Below are 25,636 nucleotides of genomic sequence, written 5' to 3'. Positions count from 1 at the left end.
GTTTTAGAGAATACTCCACCATCCTCTGTAGGCATGGTGTGCCCCAGGCATATGCACCCAGTTCCAGTCTCTTCTCGATATACTTGGTTCTGATTAAGTTCAACAGAAGGATGCATCCACCTTGATAAATGATGGTTCTGACAGAATCTGTGCTCATGTTACAGTCTCCTTTGGGTCCACCAGTACCTTCACTGGAAACACAAATATGATGCTATAAAAATGCCTTCATTGGGCATACTTAAAGGTCGGATGGCCTTTTTTCAGGAAAAACAATTAATCACTTTAACCTGGGTGGGATATGGAATTGCCTCCTTGTCTATCACCTAATCACTTTCGTCTGCTTAGCTAACAAACTCATATGGCAGTGGTTTCAGTGAACTAGGTGTAGATAAGAAGATTCATGATAATTGTCTACAGACTAACATTTTAAGCCCCCTGTATAAATGGGCTGATGTAGCCACTTGCCTTCTAATACAAACCCTTTGTCATAATGTCCTGATGGTTGACTAGATAGAATAGGTAAGACCACTTTATTCATAGCTCTACCACAAGGTTAAATAGGAGAGTTTTTTTTACCCATCTATTATACCAAATTGCTTTTTCTTTTCCGCCAACCTGCTGGGTCTAAGGACAAACACTTGTGCAGCTAGGCCCAGTTCATGTATATAGGTTGATCGAACTGGGAGGGATCTCAGTAGCTTCGTGGCTCCAAAGTGATTACTGCATGGCAGCAAAAAACCTAGAATCTTAGATAAGTAACTATGATTAACTTGGTCCTTTTTCACTAAAGGTTTCTGCATGAAATTAGGAAATGAGTGGCGTCTTTGTCTATTCTAACTGTCTTGAATCTTCCTCGCTGCCTTATGAATATACCATCCCATGTTTTCCCAGTGAGGAGACCAAAGAGATTAAGGTGAGACTCTGGCAGCTCTCCCTTCTCCCACTTACTACTTTGAAGGCTTCTCCTGAAAGGCTGGTAGCTAGTTTGGCCCCATCTATTGCTATCTAAAGTTCTTGGGTTCTGCTTCAGTCCTACTTATTGGCTTGTAAGAATATCCAAAAGACACGGAAAAAGAAGAATAACTGTTGAACTAAAAGTATGAGTTACTACTGGTGTTAACTGAAGTAGTGATCAAGTATTTCATAATCCAGTTCTGGTCCTGGAAAAGACCCATAAATTCTCCCTCTTAGCTTGTCACGCAGCAAAGGAGCTGAATGCTTAAATAAACCAACTGTCAGGAATCACAACGACTCATACAGAAGGGATTGGAATGTCTATTATTTAACAATTTGTCCAGAGACCAACAGGGATTCATGTGCACTCTTGTAGAGATGGGCTAGAACTATCTGAGGAACATCTTGCGTGTTGGACTGCTTTGCGTCTCTCTAATGTGGTCAGGATTAGACTGTGAATGTGATCAGTAAATCAGTAAAAAATGTGTTTGATCCAGACCTCAACTGAGATCAACAAATACAGAAATAAAATTATTATTAATAATCTTAAAATGATTAAGATGAAAAACATTTGCTTTTAACACACACTACAAGGTGGTACAGTAGCAATATTCTATCACCTACCCATACAACGTTCAATAAAGATAAGATAACATCTTATGATTGTGCGTTTTAACTTAGAACAGCTTCAGAAAGCTTTTTAAAAACTTAAACAAGTTATGGCAAACAAATCCATTAACTGGAGCATTACACAATGTAATTAGATCTTGGGCCAAGAATGCATTATACTTTAATTCGATTGGAATTATATAATGTCGTTGTTCCGTTACTATACTCGCATTGGGACATATTAGTAAAACGTGAAGCAAATCTTGTTGGCCACCTTTGCATAATTCGCATCAGCCTTCGGGGTTATTTGTACTTTCCCAGCTAGCTAAAAATGTTGCTAGAGGGAGTATACCCAAACGTAAGAGTTGGATACAGCGCCTTACTCCGTGCTCTAGTTGAAAACAAAAATAGGAAGCATAGGTTTTAAATTTTATTTGTTCTACAAACACTTTATAATGCTTCAATTGAATGCAATGTTCTTTATCACATTTAAAATGCACTGCAAAGCCATAGTGAAGGAGATAAAAGGTGTTTTTGGGAGAGTGGATGAATAAGTAAGCGCAGTAAAGGCCAACACAGTAAGGGCCTTCCAAAGTTTGCAGCACCATACCAAAAATTGAGATCCTGTACTAGTGCCTCTTGAATCCCTCACTCTAACTCTGTGCGACAGAGTACCCATCTTGATGCATAGGAATGTTTTTTTTCCATATATATCTGATAGCAGCCCAGTACTTAACACTGTTTAATGAGAGCAAGAACAGCGTGCTCTCAGGTGATAGTTTGGATGTTTATAGAAAGCTATGAGGCACTTTAAAAACTTTGGTTTTGAGAAGGCATTAAAAGCCCTCTCCTAGCCTATTCGTTATTTAAAGTTTATAACATTAAATTTCTCCACCCAGCCATTTGTGTGGCTCAATAATCTTCAGGATTTCTGGCCTTTTCTTAAATGTTAATATATTTGGCTGCAATTACTGTGTTACTAGATAACATACTTGCTGCAAAACATTACCAATACGGTGTCCTCTTATTCATTTTCCTTGCTACTGTTTACTTTTCTTGGTCTCACACCCTAATACTGCAGAACCTTTCGAGCAAGTTTCAACTTCCTTTAGTTATTCTCCATTCATACACTGCATACATACTTTACAGAGGCATTATTTTCCTACCATCCATGTTACTGCCTGGTTGGAGCAGATGGGTTTATTGTACATATGCAACACACTAACCCTGGGGAGTCCCAGGGGAGGGAACTAGAGGCACGGGGTATTCAGGGTGAGCTGTCCTCCATACTAAACATGTTTACACAAAAAAAGCTGAGTCAGGGTAGCTTCTTTTATGTATACACATTTATTGTACGTATGCCTTTAGCGACTAGACCAGTTCAGGTCTGGCTTGTCTAAGTTCTGATATAAAGGGGCCTACCATAGATTGTTTTAAATCACCAGTACTTTCAAATCACCAGTACTTTAACTTTAATATGAACACAGGTCACTCCCCTTGTCCCCACCCCATTTTGACAATTATTTTAAAACTTGAGCACACCTCGTTGGTCTTGAGCCAACTGTTCTAATGTATTTGCCGGCCTTGTGCAAGTGAGCTCAGACAACTAGCAATACATAAATCCTGTTCAGTTTAGGCATCCCTCAGCCACGCTTTGTGCATACTATTTATTTAGCATATTTTTACTGCTTGGACTTATTCCGGAGACACGTTTCCGTATTTGCACTGGTAACATATATGCAATCTTGCATATAATCAATCAGCTAGTTAACTGTTCTGTTAGTTACATGAAATCCGTATATTCAAAATGATAGGGTTTCGGAGAGATTCAGTTAGACACCCTCCCACCCAACGTTTAAAGCTTCGCCTGTTGGAAATCTTCCTTTACAAAGGCGAATGGGTCTTTGCATTTCTTGGCGGCAGAGACAAGAGAATTGCCCAGACTTCATAGACCACTTGTAAAAAAAAATGTATTTAGAGTTTATCATCTGTTGGGAATGTACTGAACTATACAGAAAGAACAAAAGTTATTAAGCAAAGTTTTAAAATGCTATTAATAGTAATATGTGTTTGTTTATGGTTATGTAGGTGTGCTGGTCTTAATGAATTCTGACAGGAGTCGTTTTCTAATGGTGAGAAAGTGGGAGCGTAATACTGATATTGGATGTAGAGTTAAATGTCTCGTTTGAATTAAAAACCTCAGTACGTTGTAAACAAATGTCTTTCGACATACTTTGTAGTACTGTTGGATCTTGTCCGAGTGAATTGGCTACAACTTATTATTTTAGGGTGTGCTGCATGGAATAATCTTTAATTGTAGGGTTACTTAAAGTTAAAATGTTGGTTAGGCTTAAACCTTCTCTGCTTGTTTTTCAGTTTGTCGAGGACTATGAACCAACAAAAGCTGACAGCTATAGGAAGAAAGTTGTCCTTGATGGTGAGGAGGTCCAAATAGACATTCTTGACACAGCCGGGCAGGAAGACTATGCAGCAATCCGTGACAACTACTTTAGAAGTGGGGAAGGTTTTCTCCTCGTCTTCTCCATCACAGAACATGAGTCCTTCACTGCAACAGCAGAGTTTAGGTATTCATTGGCTGACAAAATGATTGAAACAGAAGATGAGCATGCTATCCCAGGGATGGCACATCGAGATGTATGATTGGCCACATAAACAATGTCTTCTGTCGAGAGCTTTTGCATTTTAAGCACCTTTTGAAAGACCATAATTCCACTGAGGGACAATAAGTAGAAAGAAATTAACTGACCATAAAATGCAGGCAGGGCTAACATCATCAGGTTTTCAGGTTATTTTTCTAGACATCCTTTTTAACATTTCTAAAGAATGTTAATGGCATCTGAAATAAATGTGTGAAATTTCAGTTAAAAACATCGATGTAGGAAAGAAGGATCTGCTTCTTATGGTTATCCCCACTTTTTGCTTGATGTGAATCTGTTTTTGACTAGTTTGACTGGGATCCTGCTAATCAGGCCCCAGTCTATCTGCTTTCTCCCTAAACTGTTGTATTCAGTACCTAGGTACATCCCAGACTGCATGCTAGGGTACCCTTGTCAGTCCCTAGTACATGGTACCCATGTACCCAGGGCAATAGGTACCCCAGAGGTCTCCCATGGGCTGCAGCATGTATAATGCCACCCTTGAGTGACCATTCAAAATGGAGCTACAGGACTTCCGTTGCATGCAGCACTTACTAAAGATGTAGGGATACTATATCTAAGGGTCACTGCACTTAAAACCTATAAGTCACCCCTATAGCAGGACTTTACAATCCTGAAGGCAGGGTGCTTGCTTCGAAGTGAGAGGGTGCCCCAGCACGAGCAGGACACCCCTGCAGCCTACGGAATCCATTCTGCCGGGTTGTCGGGGAAGCAGCCATATACTATATAGAGTGGCGCCGCGTAATTGCGCGATGACCATACCGAAAACGACTGCAACGAATCCTATCATGTTTGGTATCAAACATGTTGAAATCATACCCCCACATCATTAAACGGTGTGGGGGTAGGATTCCAAGCACTGGAAGAGCCCTCCGTTAGGATCTCAGTGTTCTCCGTACCAGCCTTCTAGTCCCGGACAGCAGAAAATTGCTGCTGCCAACCAGAGATACATTTCTGCTCTCCTGCTGCTGAGCCTGTGATTCCTTTGCTAAAGTAGTGCGTGCTTTGTGTCTATCTCCGTGTGAGAGATACTGTAACTTACTAGTTGATATTATATAATAAATACATATTTTTTTTAATACTTTGTGGTTCTTTTTCATTTAATCTATACTATAATATTGCATTCTGGTCAAACAAGCTACTTTACACTCCAGCAAGCCTGATGGCTGCTCTCCACTGCTACCACTTGGATAGCTTTCTAAGGTTGTCTGAGACCTCCTAAATCCAATCCAATCAACTTTATTCGACCTAATTATTAAACATAGATCATAAAAGTATACACATACAAAATAATCAGTCTTTAAAAAGAAGTTGATAAAATCAGTAATTTTAAAAGACCCATAGCAGCCCTTGCAAAATACCCTACTATTTGTACTATAAACAACAATTCGGAAATAGATCTTAATACTGGAAATGCAATAGATCATTAAGCTGCAATAATCAACCACCCATATAATATATCTGCATTATAAAACAAGATGACTAATTAAATACATTTGGCATATAAAACGTAATCACATGGATTTCCCAATACCTTTTCAAGTACCAATGAACAAGAGGCTAAATTCCACATGTTTCTCCCTTATAAAAGCTGCCTCCTGCGCAGTCAGGCCCACAAAAAGGAGGCTAGGCAGAAACAAACATAGGGGTAATAGAACTTCTTCAGGAACAGCATGGCAATACGACATTGTTTAAAATTATGCTGACTTAAAAGTGATAAAAGATATCTAGATCTCTGTATTTTGTAAAAGTGACCGAAGAAAAAGAGGGTGTAGATCACATTGCACAGATATATTATCACATGGACATGGACTCGACTCACTTAAAGAATACTTATTATCTGGGAAACATAGCATCAGTTGTATTAGATTAGTACGGGTGGGCGTGTGGCTCGACAAGGAACTATCATTCACCCCACAGGCAAATAAGGTAGCCGGGTTGTGCTTTGGACTGCTCAGGTCAATTCGTAAGATTCTGCCCTTACTCCCCCACAATTCCCAAAAACTTCTGATCCAAGGCCTGATTCTATCTAGGCTTGACTTTAGTAACTCCATCTACTTAGGGGCCCCGGAGGCTACACTGAACAAATTACAAAGGGTCCAAAATGCTGCTGCCCGGATCCTCACAAATACCCCTGCCAGAGCCTCAGCCAAACCAGCTTTGAAGCGTCTCCATTGGCTTCCGGTGAGAGAACGGGTGATGTTCAAGGCTCTCTGCCTGGCACACAGATTGCTCCAAAACAATGGCCCCCCAAGTCTAAAAAAATTCATCAAACCTTATAAAGCCCCTAGATCCCTCCGCTCCGATCAGGAACATCTCATCGTCATACCCAGAGTCAAGAAGGCCCGAACTGGAGGAAGGCGTTTTTCGGTCCATACCGCACGCCTTTGGAATGCCCTTCCTCATTACCTGAGAACGGAATCCAACTACTTAAGGTTCAGGAAGCAACTGAAAACACACCTCTTTCCTTAAAATTGCTCCTCCCTGCCCCCACTGACTCCCAAGACGTACTGATTCTAGCGCTGGGATACCTACGGGTGACTAAGCGCTCTACAAAATTAAATAATAATAATAATAATCTTAAAAGGACAAACCAATGCTGTAAATTTCTTACACCCTCCAAATATGAACAAGCATTGGAAATGCAATAGGTCTCGCCTTAGTTTAAGTTGAAGCCATTTGCTTTGCTAATGGGATTGTATTTTAGCTATGTATTATTGAGTGGATGTATGTGATATGTCGTGGCTTTATGTTAGAATTGTAGTTGGTAGCTGTGTAGTAGTTTAAAGCATAGCGTTAGGAGTAGAAGAGCAGTGTTTAAGATTTGGGAAGGTGAGTGAGGAGAAGAATAGCATGAGGGTTAATGAAGTATAGTGAGGAGTAGAGTAGCATAAGGCAGAAGAAAGGGGAGTGGGGAGAGCAGTATGAAGGAGAAGGAAGAAAGTGTGGAGGAGATTAGCGTGCTTTTGAAGGAAGGAAAGTGTGGGGAGCGCAGTATGAGGCATAAGGAAGGAAGGAAAGAGGAGTAGAAGAGTAGGAGGAGGGATATGAAAGGAGTGTTAGAAGTGTTGATTTTTTGTAGTGGTATTTGTGCTGGTAGGTTGTTTTGTTGGTGGTAGTGGTGGTTTTGGTGCTTATACTGCTGGTGGTAGTTGTTTGTGAGTTCATGCTGTAGGTGTTTGTGTTAGATGATGGCTGATGTTTAATGTTGGTGGTAGTGCAAAAGAAGTTGTTAGCAGTATAGTGTAGTTACATATAGTACATTTTTTTTACATTTTGCATGTTTTTAGCTTTGTTAATGTTACATGTTAGTGCATATTAACAAATCATGAGACAATTTTGTTTTAAAGTTCACTTTTATTAAGTATGCATGTGATACATGTGATATAGATAAAAACAGCTGCACGGACTGCGGGCTGGCTCAGTGTAATATTTTCATCTGAAACCGATGATTGCGGGAACGTTCATAAGACTGACATCTCTCCGAGATGTTTAGCAGGGACAGCGTGCTTCGATGTCATTATTTCAGATTGGTCAGTGTGAAGCGGAAGAACAACCGAATAACAATTTACAGAGGGTAACGTCTAGAAAGACGCGTGAAAATCGAACCCTTGCTTTTCACTGCTGAAAGGGGCATTGCATATACCCTATGCATACAATGTTAATCCTAGCTCGAGCTGTAGTGAAAAGAATTGCGTCATCTTGAGGTTGGAATGAGCTGAGTGGGTTGAGCACGCGGTGCAACAGTCTGGGTATTGCCCGCGCAGGTCACAAGTTTCAACCACCGCAGGGTCGGCTCAGCCTTTCATTCTCCCCTGGTGAACATTTGAGGTAACATCATTTAGAGAGTGACAGCGTGGACTTCGTGTTCCAGGCTTGGACACATCCCTGTGCGCACATCAGGCCCATGGTGGATGGGTGTGAAAGGTCTGAACTTTGCAGGGAGGGTGGCGGGGTCTGAGCAACGGCAGATCAACGAACGATTCCTTCCTGGCGAGTGCTGGAACCTGCCTTAAACCCACACATCTGGCCCGTGATCCAGGGGTATTTCGTCTTTAGTGGGTCTCCACATGCGGGGCGCTTCGCAGAGGTCTGCCGAATTTCCGGCCCTCGGTCGTGGGGCATTAGGATAACAAGAGCAGTGGCTGCCTTTTCATGAGGTTCATTAGGTTTGGGGGTGGAGGTAGCTGCTGGAGAAGGGGTAGAGATGCACTCCCCTCCACCCACCTATGACAGGATTAATCACGCTAAAATGCAGTTGTCAATCGTGCAGCAGGTGCAGTGGCACAGGAGTGAGCGGGGTCCCCTGCACTAAAATTAGCCCTGGCCTGTCCTGCTAAACAGGGGGGCCCTTCCCTGCCAGGCTCGTTTTGCATTTTGTATTAATGGGGGTTCCTGAATCTTACTGTGTTTGTGCAAGAGAAAGGCCGGCGTTCCAGCCCCAGCGTGACAAGGAGAAAGTAAGTGAGCGCTCGAGTGACAGACTGCACAGGAAAGTCGAGACAGCAAGAGAGAAGGAGTGTTAGTGGGCGGCTGAAGAGACAGTGGACGGGTGGATTCATGGTTCTTTTGGAAAGGGGTGTTAGGTGGACGGATACGTCGGTGAATGGGTGGCTCGGCATATGTCTGCGGGACCACCATGAGGTGAATCATACGCATAAGAATGTGGTACCAACAGAAAGAGGGGGTGCTCATGAGAGGGTAGCAATGGAGAGGAGAGGTGACAAAAAGCAGCGCACTGGGCGAACCGAGAAGGAAGAGATATGTTCTACAAGCACCAAGGGCTGTCTCTACCCGTATGTGCGGGTCACTCACTACTGACCCTCCCACACTAATCAACGCCGCCTTAAAAGCACCGCGAAGCCTCCTGCAGGAGGCGCCCGTGCTGCTGACTCTAATCTGAGGGCTCCGAGATGTAAAGAGCTGGCTAATGTCCCGGAACTGCCACCTGTCCCACGAGCATGTTGATGGCGTGACTCCTGTAGTCACGGCGCTGACCGATACTCACACCCGCAGTGATGGGTGAACGCCCGAGTCAAAGCGCTTAATACATACAGAGACATACAGGTGAACCCAGCGCCTCGGCTGTGCCCACAATCTAGGCTGATCTTGGAGCGTAGCTACCCAACCCACTTGCCAGTAATAGTAAACAAAAAAGTGCTGAGCACGTAATTATATAACAGACCGTCTCACGCCGCCGGTAAAAGATCTAGTCCGGGTGGGCGGGGCTAAAAGAGGACAGGGTGGTAACCAGGAGGGACTAAAAAGCCTCTGTTATTATGAAAAGACACCATATAGCATAACTTATGACGCAAACCAACCAAAATAATGGGCAGAGCCGAAACACCACTTCTGAAAGTGATTCCAAGAAGCCCTCGCAGAGCGCTCAGCGCATGCGCGCTGCAACGCCAGCGAGACCTAAGTCACCTTCCGTTAAGGAGGGGATTTGGTGAAATAGTTTTGTTAGTTTTTACACAATACATTTCTTCCCTAGCATTGGCTGCCTTGGCAAAAAATAATGCCTCAAGTTTCTTTTAAGGGAATTTGGTGCAGGAACTCTGGTTTAGAAAACAGTGTGGAACACCTAGCGAGTGTAAAGTTGTTTCAACATATTGTAACCAGGCTATTTTATGTCCCTTGTCTAACGATAGACAGTTTTGTATTATCGCCTGGTTCAGGTCCACTGTGTTTCTCCACCAGATTGAGTGCCACAACATAATCGGGGCTAGTCTTACTGCATCCATTATATACTGCAAGGCCAGCTCCAAGTGGCGGACATAGTTGGAAAAAGGAGGAGGAAGAATGGCGATCCTTTTTAAAAAGCCCTCCGTTATCCTCTGGAGGAGTTCTACTGGAGCCATTCCCCACAGCCCTGCCCATATATTGTGGCTGAGATGGTTTTTGCATTCTAAATCTTTTTTATCGCCGCTATGGGCTTGTTCCCGATTTTCTTGATCAAATTGCCACCATAAGAAAAGTTTTAGTCTTGTTGACCTTTAAGTCCAAATATGACATGTAACCCACATAGCCATTTATTAGGTGTTGCAGCGCTACTCTCGTCCTAGCTATTAGGACCTCCTAAATCACCTCGCTTCCTCTAATGCTTTCCTCTTCCTTACAGGGCACACTGGTCTTGGCAAGCAGGCACTCGTGCTCTGGGCTCCAGGGCAGGTGATCTTTGTTTTTCTTGGGTGATGTCCGCTCACCCAGCAGGGAGGCTAGCATGCCTTGGTACCCAGTTCTGGTCACAGGCAGAATTCCTGTAGAGCTTCTCCTTCTCACACAGCCTATCTGGCTGCTTGGCAAATGACACAAGTTTGGAGTCTCAACCTTCCCTCCTTATAGTCCTTTTCTAACCACTAAATGTGATTTAGGGTCTTAGTCTTTGAAGTTTTAGGTTGGGGTTCTGCTGCTTTTAAGTACACATTTCTCTTTTTCTTCTTACCTCCTGAAAGAATGTCTGTCACAGCAGGCAAGACTCCGAAGCTGATTGTCCTACAACACAATCCATGGAAGTGACCAAAGTTCATACCTGGATGTCAGCTACAGTAATATTGCATCAAAGTCCCAGGCTCCCTGCCCTACTCTTTATAATTCCATTATAAGTCCTATCTCCTTTCCCGAGATGTGCACAGGCCCCTTTCTTGTGATCTATCTCTGAATCAAAGAGCTATCTTTTGAAGTTTAAAGGAGGGTCTCTTCCTCCTGGGTGCCCCGTGTAGCCCACATGAATGCTGTGATACACAAATATGTCTGAGGGGTGGGGCGGGGAAGGGGAGGGGCAGGATTCCTCCACTCCTCATGTCTTAAGGCAGGCATGGGATTACTAAAATGGAACCCATTGTCCTCCATAAAGTGGACCTGATGTCAATCCTGAATGGCATTGTGAGGAAGAATTATCTATGGTGGGAGGTTTTCCTGACTGAGTTGTCCTACAAAGGCACACAATAGCAAAGACTCTCTGCAAGCAATTTATACATAGCTGAGAGAGGTAAGCCCCTTCTGGACTGAAGGAACCAACTAGGTTTAGGAATTGTTCTTTACACTAGTCATCCCAAGCTGGTGTTGGTAACTATTGCTACTGATTCAGATATGTGTGAGAAAGAAATTGAAGTTGCATACCTTTGGGTTTTTTGAAGAATTACAACTACTAGATCGTTCTATAAAAGGGTGCCAAGTCCAGGTTGAACAAAGTCAGAAAAATTTCGTTGTTACGGAAATCACTGAGAGGGGAGTTGGGTAGGCTACAATATAAACATGTGATATAACGGAGTCATCTGAATAGTTGAACCCCATAGTTAGAGTCCACAAACTCAGTGCAAAAATAAGAATGGGAGTGGAGCGGAGACTTAAGCAAGCTTACATAAAAAGTGAAATTATTTGACTGCGATGAAAATTGGCCAGTGTTGCTTAACCATCATGTATCTGTATATGGAAAGTGCAGATATAGTCACACATATTCAAAATGGATGTGATAGCACTAAATACAAAAATACTAGTTGCAGGGAAGAGTTTTGTGCACTTGGTTCATCTTATGATCTCAAGCAGGACTTGGAATAAGGCTGTCCGAAATCGCTCCCTTTATGACTGAAAGTCACAGAAAGAAAGCGGTGTGCCCTTTAACAGGTTCTTAAGGCAGAATTATTGGGTTGCCAACCCATGGTCTTTCAAAGTGTGGTTTCACACTTTAGTTGTAAAAATGCCTTTCCCGCCTAAGCTCTATCGTAGGGCGTAGTTTGAAAATACGGGAACGCTGCTGGTCCCGATTGGTTCCCCCCCGAGCTGCTTGCATACAAAAAGTACTAGGCAGCACCAGTGTAGTCTCTCTTAAACATGTGTGACTGCGGTCACCTACATCTGTCTCTGCTAACGGTTTTGATATAGCTTCATGGCTAGCTTTCGTTATAAGATTGCCAAAGCAGTTTTCACCTGCATCTTCAGGCCGAGAGGTGGTGTTAAAAACAATTCAGAATAATCATGTGTGGTTTGACAATCGTATCCTTCATGTGTCGACATTCTCAAATACTGTATTTCATCTGGGGTAAAAAAAACAAACAGTAATCTTACAAAATGTTGAGACAACTGAACTGTTGGAAGGCAAGTATGACCATAGTTTTTGTCCAGATTGGCATGATATGATCCCTTGAATGTAACGTTGCGCACCTCTCTAAGTTTGCATCCATTCGGAGTGTTCAGCTTGTATTTTTGGTGTCCGGTTAGCTCCCTGGGACTGTATTACAGATACAGTGTGCTGTCCCATTCTGCACTATGGGCCATATGTATCAAGAACACGATTTGCGATTCAGAATTTGCGAATTTTACCGAATCGCAAAATCAGAATCGCAAATCGGCATGTATCAACACATTCGCAAATATTTAGCGATTCGCCCAGAATCGCTAAATATTTGCGCGATGGGCAATAGCGATTCCCTAATCGGTAAAATCTCGCAAAATTCCGTATTCGCACCAATAAAATCGCAAAATAGCGCGATCGCACGGGGAAAATCGCAAATTAGCGATCTTCCCACGGAAAAATTAGCTAAATAGCGATTTTCTGGAACCTTCCAATCGCTTTATGATGACATCACCTTCCAGGAAGTGAGTGATTTCCCATGGTGCAGCAGTGTTGCTTGGGAGAGAGTGTGGGAGTGTTGTTTGCTACTCAGGAGCCATGGCAGAAGGTGGAAATAAGGATGTTCCAGCAACCCAGCAGGAGCAGCAAGATGGGGAAGCAGCCAGGAAGAGAAAGCTGAAATTCTCTGAGGCAGAACTTGAAACCCTCATTACAGAGATGGTCCCAAACCATGACATTTTATTTGGCAAGAGCTCACACAAGGTGCCTGAAACCAGGAAGAGACGGATCTGGGAAGGCATTCAAGCCAAGGTAAATGCCCTTGGAGTGACACACAGGACTGTAGATGTGTTGCGCAAGCGCTGGTACGACCTGCGCCAGCGCTCCAAGGAGAAATTGGCTGCCAGGCTGGAGCAGTCCCAGCTCACTGGTGGGGGAACCTCCAATGTCACAGACTCAACACCACTGGAGGAACTGGTAGAGGGCACACTGCCCCCACAGAGTGTTGCGGGCGTGTCCGTGCTAGACAGCTCAGCCCAACCAGCTGCAAGACGGGTAAGAAGCATGCCTTCCCACCCTAAACCACCCCCAGCAACCCCCTGCAGCAACCTAGGGATAAGGGGTTACACATGTCAGCCTAGAGCAAGTACACAGGCAGTCACAGCAATGCATTATGGGACATGTAGTCACAATAGTTAGTAATGTTGGAAGTAGCATCCATCTAATGCAATTTCACATGTGCAGATCAGGGAAGGTGAATGACACAAGTAAAGTTAGGGGAAACTGTGAAATAATGTATTTGAACATCATATGAAAAATACCTGGTGGTTAGAGCAGCCCAGTTATGGAACAACCTCCCCGACCATCTTAGACACACGACAAGCCTCGCATATTTCAAAAAACATCTAAAAACTTTTCTATTCAGGCAAGTTATGTAGACCACAAGCTTTCTGTTTTTCCGATATTTGAATCTCCTCTCGCGCCAGGACAGTCTTGACTATTAGTGCGCGTTACAAGAAATATATAACATAACATATAACATATGACAGGAACTAAAAATTGATGTGTGCTGTTCTATCCACAGCACCTGCAAGTGGAAATGCAACAGCCAGTGCAAGCAACACAGGACCCCAAGCCTCAGGAGAAGCTAGCCAGGGCCAGGACACAGATGGGGAGGACAGTCCATTCATCCCACCACTGGGACACAGAAGGAGGATCGCGAGGCCATTGAGAATCATGGAAGAAGAGGATGGGGACAACAATGAGTCAGTGCAGTCTGAAGCACCAGTTTCCCAGCAGCAGGAGTGAAGACCACAGGGCACAGGCAGGTGTAGACCCCGCACGGGCTTCAGCTCCAGGGAGCAGCAGGATGTATCTGTTTTTGCAGGGCTCGAACTGCACATGCTTCAGGTACACCGCCTACAAGCCAAAAATATGAAGGCAATTCAGCGAGAGATTAGGTCAGGGAACAGGGCAATTTGCCAAGAAATCAGGGGGGCTGTGAAGGAGCTAACTGCAGAGTTGCGTGCAGAACGCGCAGCCAGGACCAAAGCGATTGCCCGCATGGACCACTACACTCGCGCTATTAACCGGCTAGCCTCCTCCACCAATATGCTGGCAAGGCGTACCATAGAGACCCAGCGTGAGTTCTCTCACGGAATTCAAGATATCGCCACTGTAGTAGTGCAGTCAACTGCTGCCCTGGACGAACTGCGCACCATGCGTACTGCTGGTCCTGGGGTGCTGACCCCCAGTGAGGAGGACTCCCAGTCAGTGTGGAGCTCCAACACCCCACCACCCACTGTTGAGAGGCGCCGTAGTGGCAGGAGCAACAGGCCTGCCACACACCAATAGGAACTGCTGCCAAATGAAGATAACTCACAGGGGTGAAATAGGGCCAGCAACAGTGTAGCATTTGCTGTTAGTACACCAAAATTGTTGCACTGTGATTTCAACATGTGCATTGGATTGGGAGAGTTAGTTTTTGTTTATTCGGATGTGTGACATTGTTGCTATTGGGAATTAAACACATTAGCAAAGGCTTAAGTTGTCATTGTATCATTATTACTCACCTAGAAGTAGTTGCGCATGATCTCATCACGCCTCTGTCGCCCTGCTGCAGCAACAGCTACGCCAGCCTCCATGTGTACAGGTCCAGGTCCCTCCACGTCAGAGGATTCAGAGTCACTCAGCTCCATTGGTGTCCCTTTCCTCGTTGCAATGTTGTGCAGCATGGCACAAGCTACTACAATTTTGCAGCACGTTTCAGGGCTGTATTGGAGGGCTCCTCCGCTTTTATGTATGCATCTGAATCGGCTCTTCAGAATGCCGAATGTTCTCTCGATGGTTCCTCTTGTAGAAATGTGTGCCCGGTTGTAGCGCCGCTCCCCAGCAGTGGCAGGATTTAGGTAGGGTGTCAGGATGAAATCCCGGACTGCATAGGCCCTGTCCCCTGTGGGTGAAAATGTTTAAAGGTCAGTCACTGTAATGCACATGCTAGTCATTAGAAATGTGGCCTGTCATTGTGTGCTTTTACCTAGTAGGTATCCCTCTCCAAATTCACCTCTTGACAGTCTACGGTATAGCCCACTGTGACGGAATATAAAGGCGTCATGTGTGCTTCCAGGATACTTTGCCACTATGTCGGTGATTATGTTTTTGGCATCACACACCATCTGTATGTTGAGCGAGTGGTAGCATTTCCTGTTCCGGAATACATACTCTATGTTTGAGGGGGGTGAAATGGCAACATGTGTCCCATCTATACATCCTATTACGTGGGGGAATTGGGCAATGTTGTAAAAATCCTGCTTGGTCTGTGCTAGTTCCTGTGGGGTGCTGGGGAAGTGGATGTAGTGTTGCATCCTATGTGTCATGGCGTCGAGGAACGCATGAAAGAAGCGCGACAGGGCACTTTGTGACACCCCTCCTGCTGAGGCTATGACCCCCTGAAAACTACCTGAGGCCAGCAGGTGTAGTGAACACAGGACCTGGATGTGTGTGGGTATGGCTTGTGTCCTGCGGGTGGGGTGTTCTAGGTGGGGCCTGAGTTCCTGCTCTCTTCCTCAAGTCTGTAATGGGTGTATATGTCCTCCTCAGTGCGCTGGAAGATGGTGGTGCGCAAACGGAATATCCTCTCCTGCCGCCGCCTCCTCTGCGCCACAGCTCTCAGTCTTCGCCTCCTCAGTATCATGTAGAGCCCAGACATTGTGGAAAAGAGTGTGTTGCATTCTGGGCTTCATTTTATACTTTGCACCTGGTTACCACCTGCTCCCACTTGATGGTAATTGCGATTCCTTAATTTGCGATTTTGCTTAAATCGCTATTTGCGAATGGTTGATACATACCATTGCGAATTCTTAATAGCGATTTCCAGAATAGCGAATTTCGCTAACATGTTTCAGCGCAAAATTGGAAATCGCTATGGAAATCGCTATTTAGCACTTTCGCAAGGTTTGGAACTTGCTAAATAGCGATTCCTTCTTTTGCATGCATTTTCGCTTTCATACATTGGGATTAGCGATTTGTTATGTCGCAAACGCTATTTTTAGCGACTCGCAGCGTTTGCGATGGAATTTTCGCTTCATACATATGGCCCTATGTCACACATTTGTCTGTGCGTGGGGTGCAGCTTGCGACAGTACGCCATATGACAACTGATGCGCCCTTCCCAGTGCAGGTGCGAATGCTTTCACTTTCTTTTTTAGGGGCACCTCCCTGATGCTGTCTCGATTACAGTGAGGGTTCCCGCGTGAAGGCTCTCTTGAGATTACACCTGCGCACGTTTAGTACTAGTGCAAACTGTATTAGAGAAGGGGTAGTGGAAGCACCTGCTCACACTTTCTGTACTGCCAAAGTGCGTCAGGGGCTCCGAAAGCAGAGGCACACACCCATTGCGCCCCTGGGGCACTTCGCGTGATAGAGCCTCAGCCTCTGATCTTTTGGGTGATATCACAAAAGCTTCAATTCTTAAGGAGCTTAGAAAATACAAACAAATACTAGGAAGTGTAGTCGGCAATGCAAATAGGCAATCTCATTAAAAGATACTTCGTTTCCTAGATCCTTTGCTGCTTCTGATGCGCAAGGGGAGGGGTGGGTTGCGGGACTGTCGAAAATATATTTTTTTAAACCAAGATGGTACATGGTGTTTCGTAGTGATTATTATTAAGCTTTTGATTGTCAAGATTGGACATTTGGTCAAGAGATGACAATCCTTTTTCTGAAAAGTATTTGTTCCAAGTATTTATTAAATAGGTTTCACAGCACGAGTATTTGAAGAGCCATAGGGAGGCCGGTGAGAGACAAAACTGATGGACATGATGTGCAAAAAAAGAGAGTAAAGCAAGTTGGAGATAATCGAAGGCTGGCATGTCGGACTTGTGAACACTAGAACGAAGAGCTCTACCCTTTAAAACATTCCCCTCTGTAACATAATTATGCTGCACGGTATTTAATTAACAAATCTAAAATGCATCAACAATTACACAACGGAGGTTCCTATACATAACGAGCCCTGGGCTGACCCAATATATTTGTGTGCAAGCAAATATTTGTACTTTCTTCGTTATGTATAGGAACCTCCGTTGTGTAATGTTTGATACATTTTGTATGTGTTAATTAAATACCGTGTAGCATAATTCTGTTACAGAGGGAAAGGTATTAAAGGGTAGAGCTCTTCGAGAGATACGTCAAAGGTTTGCGGAGACAAACTTCAAGCACCTACTTGTTGGAGCTCAAAACACATGCTTTGTAATTTGGTTCCCTTTCTGAAAACTGATTGCATGTAAAGGCATGCTTTCAATAGCCACATGTTATACGAAACCTAAAGTTAAGCTAAAAAGAAATAATTGCACTTCAAATTAAATGAGGTTGAGCCTTCCTTGAAATAAGGGTCTTGTTGTGGTGTGAGGTACGGGTGCCTTCCTAACAATCGATCAATTCAGCAGCGTGCATGCGTTTAATGGGCTCCTGGAAAGCCCTGGTTAATGAGCTGAAAATTAAAATGAACTGTTACCCTTTTTAAAGCTCTCTTGATTTGCCTATTAATTAAGATCGGGTTTCACTTGCAGTGAAAGGATAGCTATTCACAGTCCACAAGTTCAAATGCATTGGTGTGTTGTACTGGAAAACTAATATTTTGGGTATAGGCTACAAATGTTTGGAAGTTCACTGTTTCTGTGTGTTTTTAATATTATCCAATGTCTTAGGGACCTTCCTATCCCACATAATTATGAAGTCCTTGTGCGCATCAAATGTATTTGAACGGCCCATATTAAGTGTCTTTGTACATTTTTAGAAAAACTTTTCTACTTTTTGGATTTTGGACTGCTGTTGACCTTAAATGCGTCAGCTTTTAATATTTCTTTTTTCATGTGGAAAATGAGATATTCAGCTTTATAGAGTATCTTTATCTAAAACAGTTGTTGTTGCTACGTGGTGCATGTTTTCCCAGTAAAAATATCAGTAAGCTTAACCTTTTAAGTTAGCGTAGTGTCGACCAAATGAGTTGTTAAAGGTAAGTATAAAAAGGTATGATCCACTCTCAATTTTAGATTGACACTTTGCACTTGTGGTTTGAACTTTCGCCATTTGAACTTTAGTTTTGTATAAGTTAGTTTTCTGATACTGCTTTGCTCGTGTCCACTAGTCAAGTTAAGCACATGTAATGTAGAAAAGACGTTTAGTTAAACATTTCCCGCCACAATCTGAATTCAAATTTATTTTTTTGATTTTGGGGCTAGCATTCAATCATCCATGGAGTTGAACTCTATTCTGAATAGTACTGTTTTTTTCTCTTCTTTCACATAAGGGAACAGATCTTGCGCGTGAAGGCGGAGGAGGACAAAATCCCTCTCCTCGTGGTAGGCAACAAATCGGACCTCGAAGAGCGCAGACAGGTGCCAGTGGAAGAGGCGAGAGGCAAAGCAGATGAATGGGGTGTGCAGTATGTTGAGACGTCAGCCAAAACAAGAGCAAATGTAGACAAGGTATGAACTTGTGCAATTTTCTGTGGTTTTGCAAGTAATTAAGTCTTCATATTCTCCTGTGTTCAAAAATATTACTATGCTCAATGTCCAGGGTTTGATTCTTTGGCATTTGTCCTCTCTCTGTTTAACTTTTGTCAAAAGATTCAGGACAGATTGCTTTCTCACAGTCTCACGGAGTATGAAAGTCTGTGAACTGGAAAAAAAGGCCTAAATATGAGGAGAGTCGTCATAGGATTGGAAGTCAGGTTTGGGGAGAAATGCAAGACATTGATTTGTGTAATTTTAGGCTGATTAAGAATAAATCTGGATACAGTAGGCAGTCAGGAGAAGTAACTCCAGCTCTAATACGCAGATAAAAACATAAATGGCAACTTGCTTTCCGAGATCTTTGCTTGTTAATTTAGTGTAGAATGTGAAAGGAATGGAATGCGAAAGTCTGTGGGTAGAAGAGAAGGCATGAAGTGGGCAGGAGTTATTACATGATGGTAAGTCAGACAAGGAAGGTAGCACAACATTGTTTTGTGAGATTTGTGAGATTTAAAAAAAAGAAATTGTATGCAATAGGCAATCAGAAAAAGTAAATCCTGATGTAATAAGAAGGTGAAAAATGAAATGTTGAATAGCTTGCGTTTCACTGTTTCAAGCTTAAGAACGTTGCTTGTCAATTATAATGCAAAATTATCACATTGTTAACTGGATCAAATGCTGGAGGAAATGGGAAGACCACTTGTCCATCTTTCACAATACACAGCTTTGTTGATGGCCTTCTGGCTGATAGCACTACACCCATCACAACACAAAGCAGAGAATAAGCTTCTAAAGCTTTCTGCCCAGTTTCCAGGTCTCTAGATTTACATATAGTTTCAAAACTGACTTTGAATATATTTGTAAAATGTGACTTTTTTATTGGGTGGGCCAGGAAGCCTCCAAGCTGAGCTCCAGAAGATAAGGGTACCACGCTTGCCTCCGTTATTTTGGAGCAAAGAGAATGATCCATGAACAATTGTTATTTAACTTCTGAATCACATTTGGTATCCTAAGAAATGGCAGAAAAAGCTTAGTGGAGATAGAGCATTCAGTCTAATATGATGTTGTCCTCTATGGGCAGACCCGAGTGGATTCCACTGGCTAGATGTCCTATGCAGAAAAAATCCATGCTCCAAATATCATCTGATTACCTGATAGTGGAGGTCCATATTTGTGATTTATAATGCAGTCTGCTTAGAAAGTTTACCTTCAGATTCTGGGAACTTGCTGAAAGAGCCTCTAGAATCCCTGTTATTTTCATGAGCAAAATCCGACATATTTACAACCTCAACATTTGTTTTGGCTCACGGCTGCCACTTTTGCTGTGTTTCTGTCTTTGAGAATCTAAACTTGAGTTAATCTTTCGGTTGTCGTTGACTTATCTATCCCCCAGCTCCCCATCACAGGAGTGGGAACTAGAAGGAAAGAAGCATTTGCAATGCAAGCAGTCTCGGCTTTGGGACTTTATATGTATTTATCTATGCAGCACATTAGCCTGGATGCTGAAACATATACTTTTCTTTAACATGGAGGGAATGTAAGCACCAAACTGTGTGACATGCCAGGTATGGGAACACATGGAGAGAAATATTGCCTTTCAGCTGGAAATGGTATAGTCCAAAGCTGTTTTTAATATAAAATCAGGGCCTTCGGTGGTCTTATCACTGAAAATACAAGATTTGAAAAAAATATTATTGTCTACGGGTGCTTGTGGAAGACAATTTCTATGGACTGGAATCTAGAGAATGCTGGCATTTTACTGACCTCTGCTGGGCCTTTTCTATCAAGACAGTTAAATAGAGGCAGTTGAACAGAAAAAAAGTCCCTAAGCTGAAGCAGACAAGTCCTAGGGCTGATCTCCAGAGCCCACACAGTACATACACATATAAGTATATACTAAAGTATCTACAAGATGTTTCAAATGCTCGACCTAAAAAAAAATTTCTGGAAGGAGCACAGATATATTTTTAATCAAAGAGCTGCCCAAGTTATTCAAAGTGTAGTTTGTGTTTTGTACGATCTACGTTGCCCGATTTATAAAGATGTATTTTATTAGCCTGCCCTCCAGGTGGGTGTTGACGTTCACCTGGCTGCTGTCACCACATCCATTTCATCAGAATGGCAAGAATAAGTGTTTCCAGTTTTATGCCTAAATTCCAGACCTTTACATTTAAGGGTATGTGTGCATCCCCTCCCAGCAGCGGAAAAACAGAGCTGCTTGGGAAATTGGAAAGGCGCATTCTCCACAGTAAATTGTAGAAATTGTGCATGATATTCCCAGATAGGTGTCCTGGGAATATGCAACCAGACCATCCATTGCATAACACAAAATGCCTGGAGAATCTGCTGAGTCATTGCTGTGTTCAGCCTCTACTGTTCCAGAACTTTGCTCTTGAATCAAAAGGAGATGATACATTAGAGTCCTCTTTATTGCTATTATTGCTGATGGAAAGTCCGGTCTGGTGAGGGTGTCTTGTCTTCTAGTTTCCTTACCATCATTTAAAAGACTGGCAAATGAGCCACATTCATGTTACGATGAGGCTAGAGTGGACAAACCTCCATTTTTTCTTAATGAGTGAGTTATGAGTCAACTCTTGGGGGCCAAAATGCCAGGTGCAAGGACATTTCACCCTAAAGTACCTAGTCAAGAGGACAGTAGAGGATATTTAGGCTTCAGTTTGGCAGATGATGCCTGAACGACCTGCCTTTCTTGTGAAGGATAGGCACTTAAAATGGCAGAATTTGAGGGAGGTGGTTTTACCTTTCTAGCCACATGTCCATTAGGTGTTAATTTTTCCCACATTATATAAGTAGTCAAGGTATGCATCATTAAAGGCAGCAGTCCTTTGGTTTCCAACGACTTGTTAAGGATCTCAAAGCTTTGAATTAGTGTAGCAAGTGAGTATAGACCGATCTGAAATCTTCACTACCTTTAACTATCAAAGTAACATAAAATATGCTCCCCTTAGTCCGCTTTTCTTTGTAGGATGCTGCGACCTGGCAGCCTGCCTTATTGGGAGGCACACATTACTGCCAGAAACTGCCTGGGCCCCTACCTGTTCGCAAGTTAGGCCACACCCCTTTATTAAATCGACCATTGGTGAATTATTGCAAATTCATCCCTCCTTGGCGAATCGTCAAGTGTGTACCCAAAGTGGACCAATGAGCATTGTTTTTGCCCACAGCCCGCCCAGCATACTGCGCAGCCACAGCGCTATCAGCCGGTGACAGAATCAATCAGCATGTCACACAGTAGGCCTCCTTCGCAGATCAATTCCAACTGAAAAGGCAGTCTCAGTAAGTAATGAATTTAACTCTGTAACTTGATGCTAGTAGTAGTGTGTATACTATGTTGCATCTTTGTGCAATAGGGACTGCACTGCAACAGAGCAGTCAAAGCTTCTGTTTTGAGACAAACTGTTACATTTACAGTGTATCATTCTCATCTTGATATTTGCTTGCACTGTATAAAAGAAAATAAATATGAGATTTCTGAGATGCACTGTTTGCTATAGAGCCAGCACATGTGCTGGAGTCAGCATTTGTACATCTGTGAACACATTCGTGTGTAGCGCTTAATTTGAGACGGTGGTTTGTCAGTCTGTCGTTTACCAAGATGAGAGGGAAAAACACATAGAGCAGAAAGATGGAGAAAGAGGAAGTCTGAAACCCCTTCAGGAAGGGAGAATGCAGGAACCTACAAGATAAAGGGGCAGAGAGTGTCTGTTAGTGAATTAAAAGGCACAAAGTGAAATTAGGACTGTGCAGCCTTGGTATTCGGCGCGCCAACTATAATGGTTTCAGAGCAGAGTTTTGGGCACCATCACTCATTATTTTACAGATTAAGCACTGAGTGTGTGTGATTATACCATACGTCTCCTTGTTTTACCCTGTACTTGCAGGATTCTGCAGAAGGTTCATAGTTTGCAGGAGCTGAAACCATGTAAATGTTGTTTTTTGTTTTTGTATCTTACACAATTAATATTGTGTGCAATCTCGCAAGCCCTCTCCACAATATTGCTAAAATCGTACATTAAAAAATTACCTTGATTTATAACTTTTTGCATGTTTCCGTCTCCTCCCCTACTGATGATTGGTATCCTTAGCTATGTTCCTTTGCATGACCTACTCTCCTCGATCCTAATCTTTTTTAAGTTGCATCATCGTATGCTTTATTTTCTATTATACTTTTCTACGAATCGTGAATACCTCGTTACATAGATCATAACGTCGATGGTCAGCCACATGCCTACAACCTAACATTACCTGATTTCTAATAGCCCATCATTTGTATGAACTTTTATTGTGAATTTATAGGTAAGAAACTGAAGTAAACTCATGGAATGGTTCCCTTACGAGCGCAAGTTTAAACCCAATAATCTCTGGACTAAGCAGTAACCTTGAGTTCAGGAGTAGCGTCTTACAAGTTAGGATTCTCTACAGTGACTCTTCAGGGGTAGTAAGTGCAATATAAATACAATTAAATTCCAAACCAACTCCATAAGGAGAAGAAATGTGTATAGTTCACAGAGCAGCAACAATTGTACTTCTTAACTGGTAGTGGACTACTTTGATCTGAAGAAAAAGGACCAGAAAGTGAACCCGCCGCCACGGGTTCTGCCCATCTCCCTTAAGTGCTCGCCTTTCACTGTAAGCAACAGTCCCACAGGACAGTACTCCACTATTCTTCATATCATACGTCATCACAGATGCTTTGTGCCTGACTGTCACGTTGTGGTGGCGATGCCTTTGTGGCAAACCACTATCGCCTGGGAGGAAAAACATTAACAATGTATTTCTAGCCCCAGCAGAGAGAGCGCAGATTCTCATCACAGAGCAGGCTGAGCAATCGTGCACGGCAGTATGCTTTAAAATGTCATACTGTTAACTCCAGGTTGTGGTGGATAATAGTGAAGTCAAAATAAAATAAAAATATCACCGTACTGCTCACTTAATGCACATACCGACTCTGACAGCAGGATGGTAGAGTAAGAAACAGGACCACCATTGGAGAGAAAAAAGCTGATTAATTAGGAGAGGCATGCAGCTAGCTTTCACAAATACAATAAAAACAATCCCGCCTCACTAATACTCTTAACAACCTATGCCTCCACCCTTAAGCGCCCCTAAATTATTAACTCCCCCAAGCAAACAATCACAGCATCCACTCCCATGCTGCTTCCTCTCATACAACCTACCCACCTTTCATATCTCACCATTGGAGTAAGTAGGGAGGAGCCAGTGGATGAAGTGGGTGGAGCCAGGGGAAGTGGGCATGCCCTCCTATAAACATTTGAGCACCTGGATCCATTTTATTTTATACAAATTAAGCACTGCCTTCAGGTCTGGTAATTTGAATACACTACTCGACCTAACTGTTATGTACTTGTCCCATGAACTGGTCTCATTGCAATTGTCTCCAAGTTCCCTTTACAAAGTCCTCTAACTTCAGTCAAATAAAGAAAAGTAAATGTAGGAAAACAAACTGACTTTTGACCTCTGTCTCTGTAAGTGGAGAATTGTGACAAGATAACAAGTTTTAAGATTTAAAGATATCTTTATTGCTCATTCAATGGATAGTAGTTTCTAATCTCCAGAAGGACAGTGAGCTCATTCCAACAGGGCTAATGCTTCCGCCACTCACAGGGTATGAGGAGTGCTTTACCTTGACATCTGTCAGGCTGTGATGTGGGCATCAGTGCTCATGTTCACAAAGCAATATTTCCTTGATGGCCAGGTCCGATGGGAAGGACGATTCACCCGTTCAGTCCTAAAGGATTTTTTGGTCTGAACCCACTCCACAGGTCCTCAGCCTTCAGGGCTACTTCTTTATTAATTCTAAAGGTGAGGAATATGTGGTTAGAAGTATCCATCAGAAGTGCAAGTTACTTGCCTTTAGTAAGACTCTTTCTGTTGGATACTCTTAACGCAGATTTCTCACTGCCCTTCTACTTCCCCGTTCTATGGAGTGCATCTCTTCTTACTATCTAAAAATATCCTACAATAGAGATGTGTACAATGGTACCTCCATTTGTTTTGGGCTTCGCATCAGAGGGCACGTAAAAAGTCAATCAAGAAATGGACATCTGGCTGCGGGAGTAGCAATTATATGCCACTCTGTTCTGGCGCTTATGGTGCAGAATTAGGCCAACGCAGAGTTGCGTTGGGCATGGGAGCACTGTTATTAAAAGTTTCCGGATCTAGTCTGACACCTGGGGAACATTCTAAAGGCGAGGAATCTGCAGTTAGGAAGATAATCCACCAGAAAGAGCACTGCTGAAGGTAAATCATTTATTATTCAGGTGATGTGATCGGTCTTTATTCCAGGATGTTCCACTCCAAAGTAGAGAAAAGTTCACTAAGCACCCCAAAAATAGGCTCTTTGAACATTCAGCCTGAGGAAAACCACCGTGTCTGGATTTGGATAAATTGAGCTTAAAAAGAAGGCAGAGAAGCATAGGATATAATTGTCCCTGTCTTTGCAAGTGAGAGTGTTAAGCTCAACATCAACCGGGGATTTCACATTAAATATATTGGTGGCATCTGGTTGACAGTTGATTTTATTTCCACACATTCACCAATGTACTCATGTAGTAGGATACTCCATTCTTTGTCCTATGTTGCTTGATCGACGTATCTATTAAAAGATCTCTGACAAAAAGCCCTCTTGCAGGGACCACCAGGCATTGCTGTGCCGGCCTGGCAAGGAGCACAGCCCAAAGATGAAGCATGTCACCTTCGGGTGAGTCAGGGCAACGGTTCTCAAAAGCACATGCTTCTCAAGGTACCTGCTCCCAGCTAGGGATCAT

General features: G+C 43.1%; 1 protein-coding gene across 3 annotated transcripts in view; it reads left to right on the top strand.

The window, feature by feature from the left end:
• The window catches only part of RALB (RAS like proto-oncogene B), a 344,523-nt gene that overhangs the window by 264,364 nt on the left and 54,523 nt on the right, over positions 1–25,636 (top strand). For all 3 annotated transcript variants that reach the window (XM_078682072.1, XM_078682074.1, XM_078682073.1), the window contains 2 exons: positions 3,940–4,148; positions 18,623–18,800. In XM_078682072.1, the coding sequence (XP_078538198.1) occupies positions 3,940–4,148; positions 18,623–18,800 (387 nt within the window). The remainder of the gene's footprint in view (positions 1–3,939; positions 4,149–18,622; positions 18,801–25,636) is intronic.

Source organism: Lissotriton helveticus, chromosome 3_1 (assembly GCF_964261635.1).
Source record: "Lissotriton helveticus chromosome 3_1, aLisHel1.1, whole genome shotgun sequence".
Lineage (NCBI taxonomy): Eukaryota > Metazoa > Chordata > Amphibia > Caudata > Salamandridae > Lissotriton > Lissotriton helveticus.
This window is presented reverse-complemented; position numbering and strand designations above follow the sequence as displayed.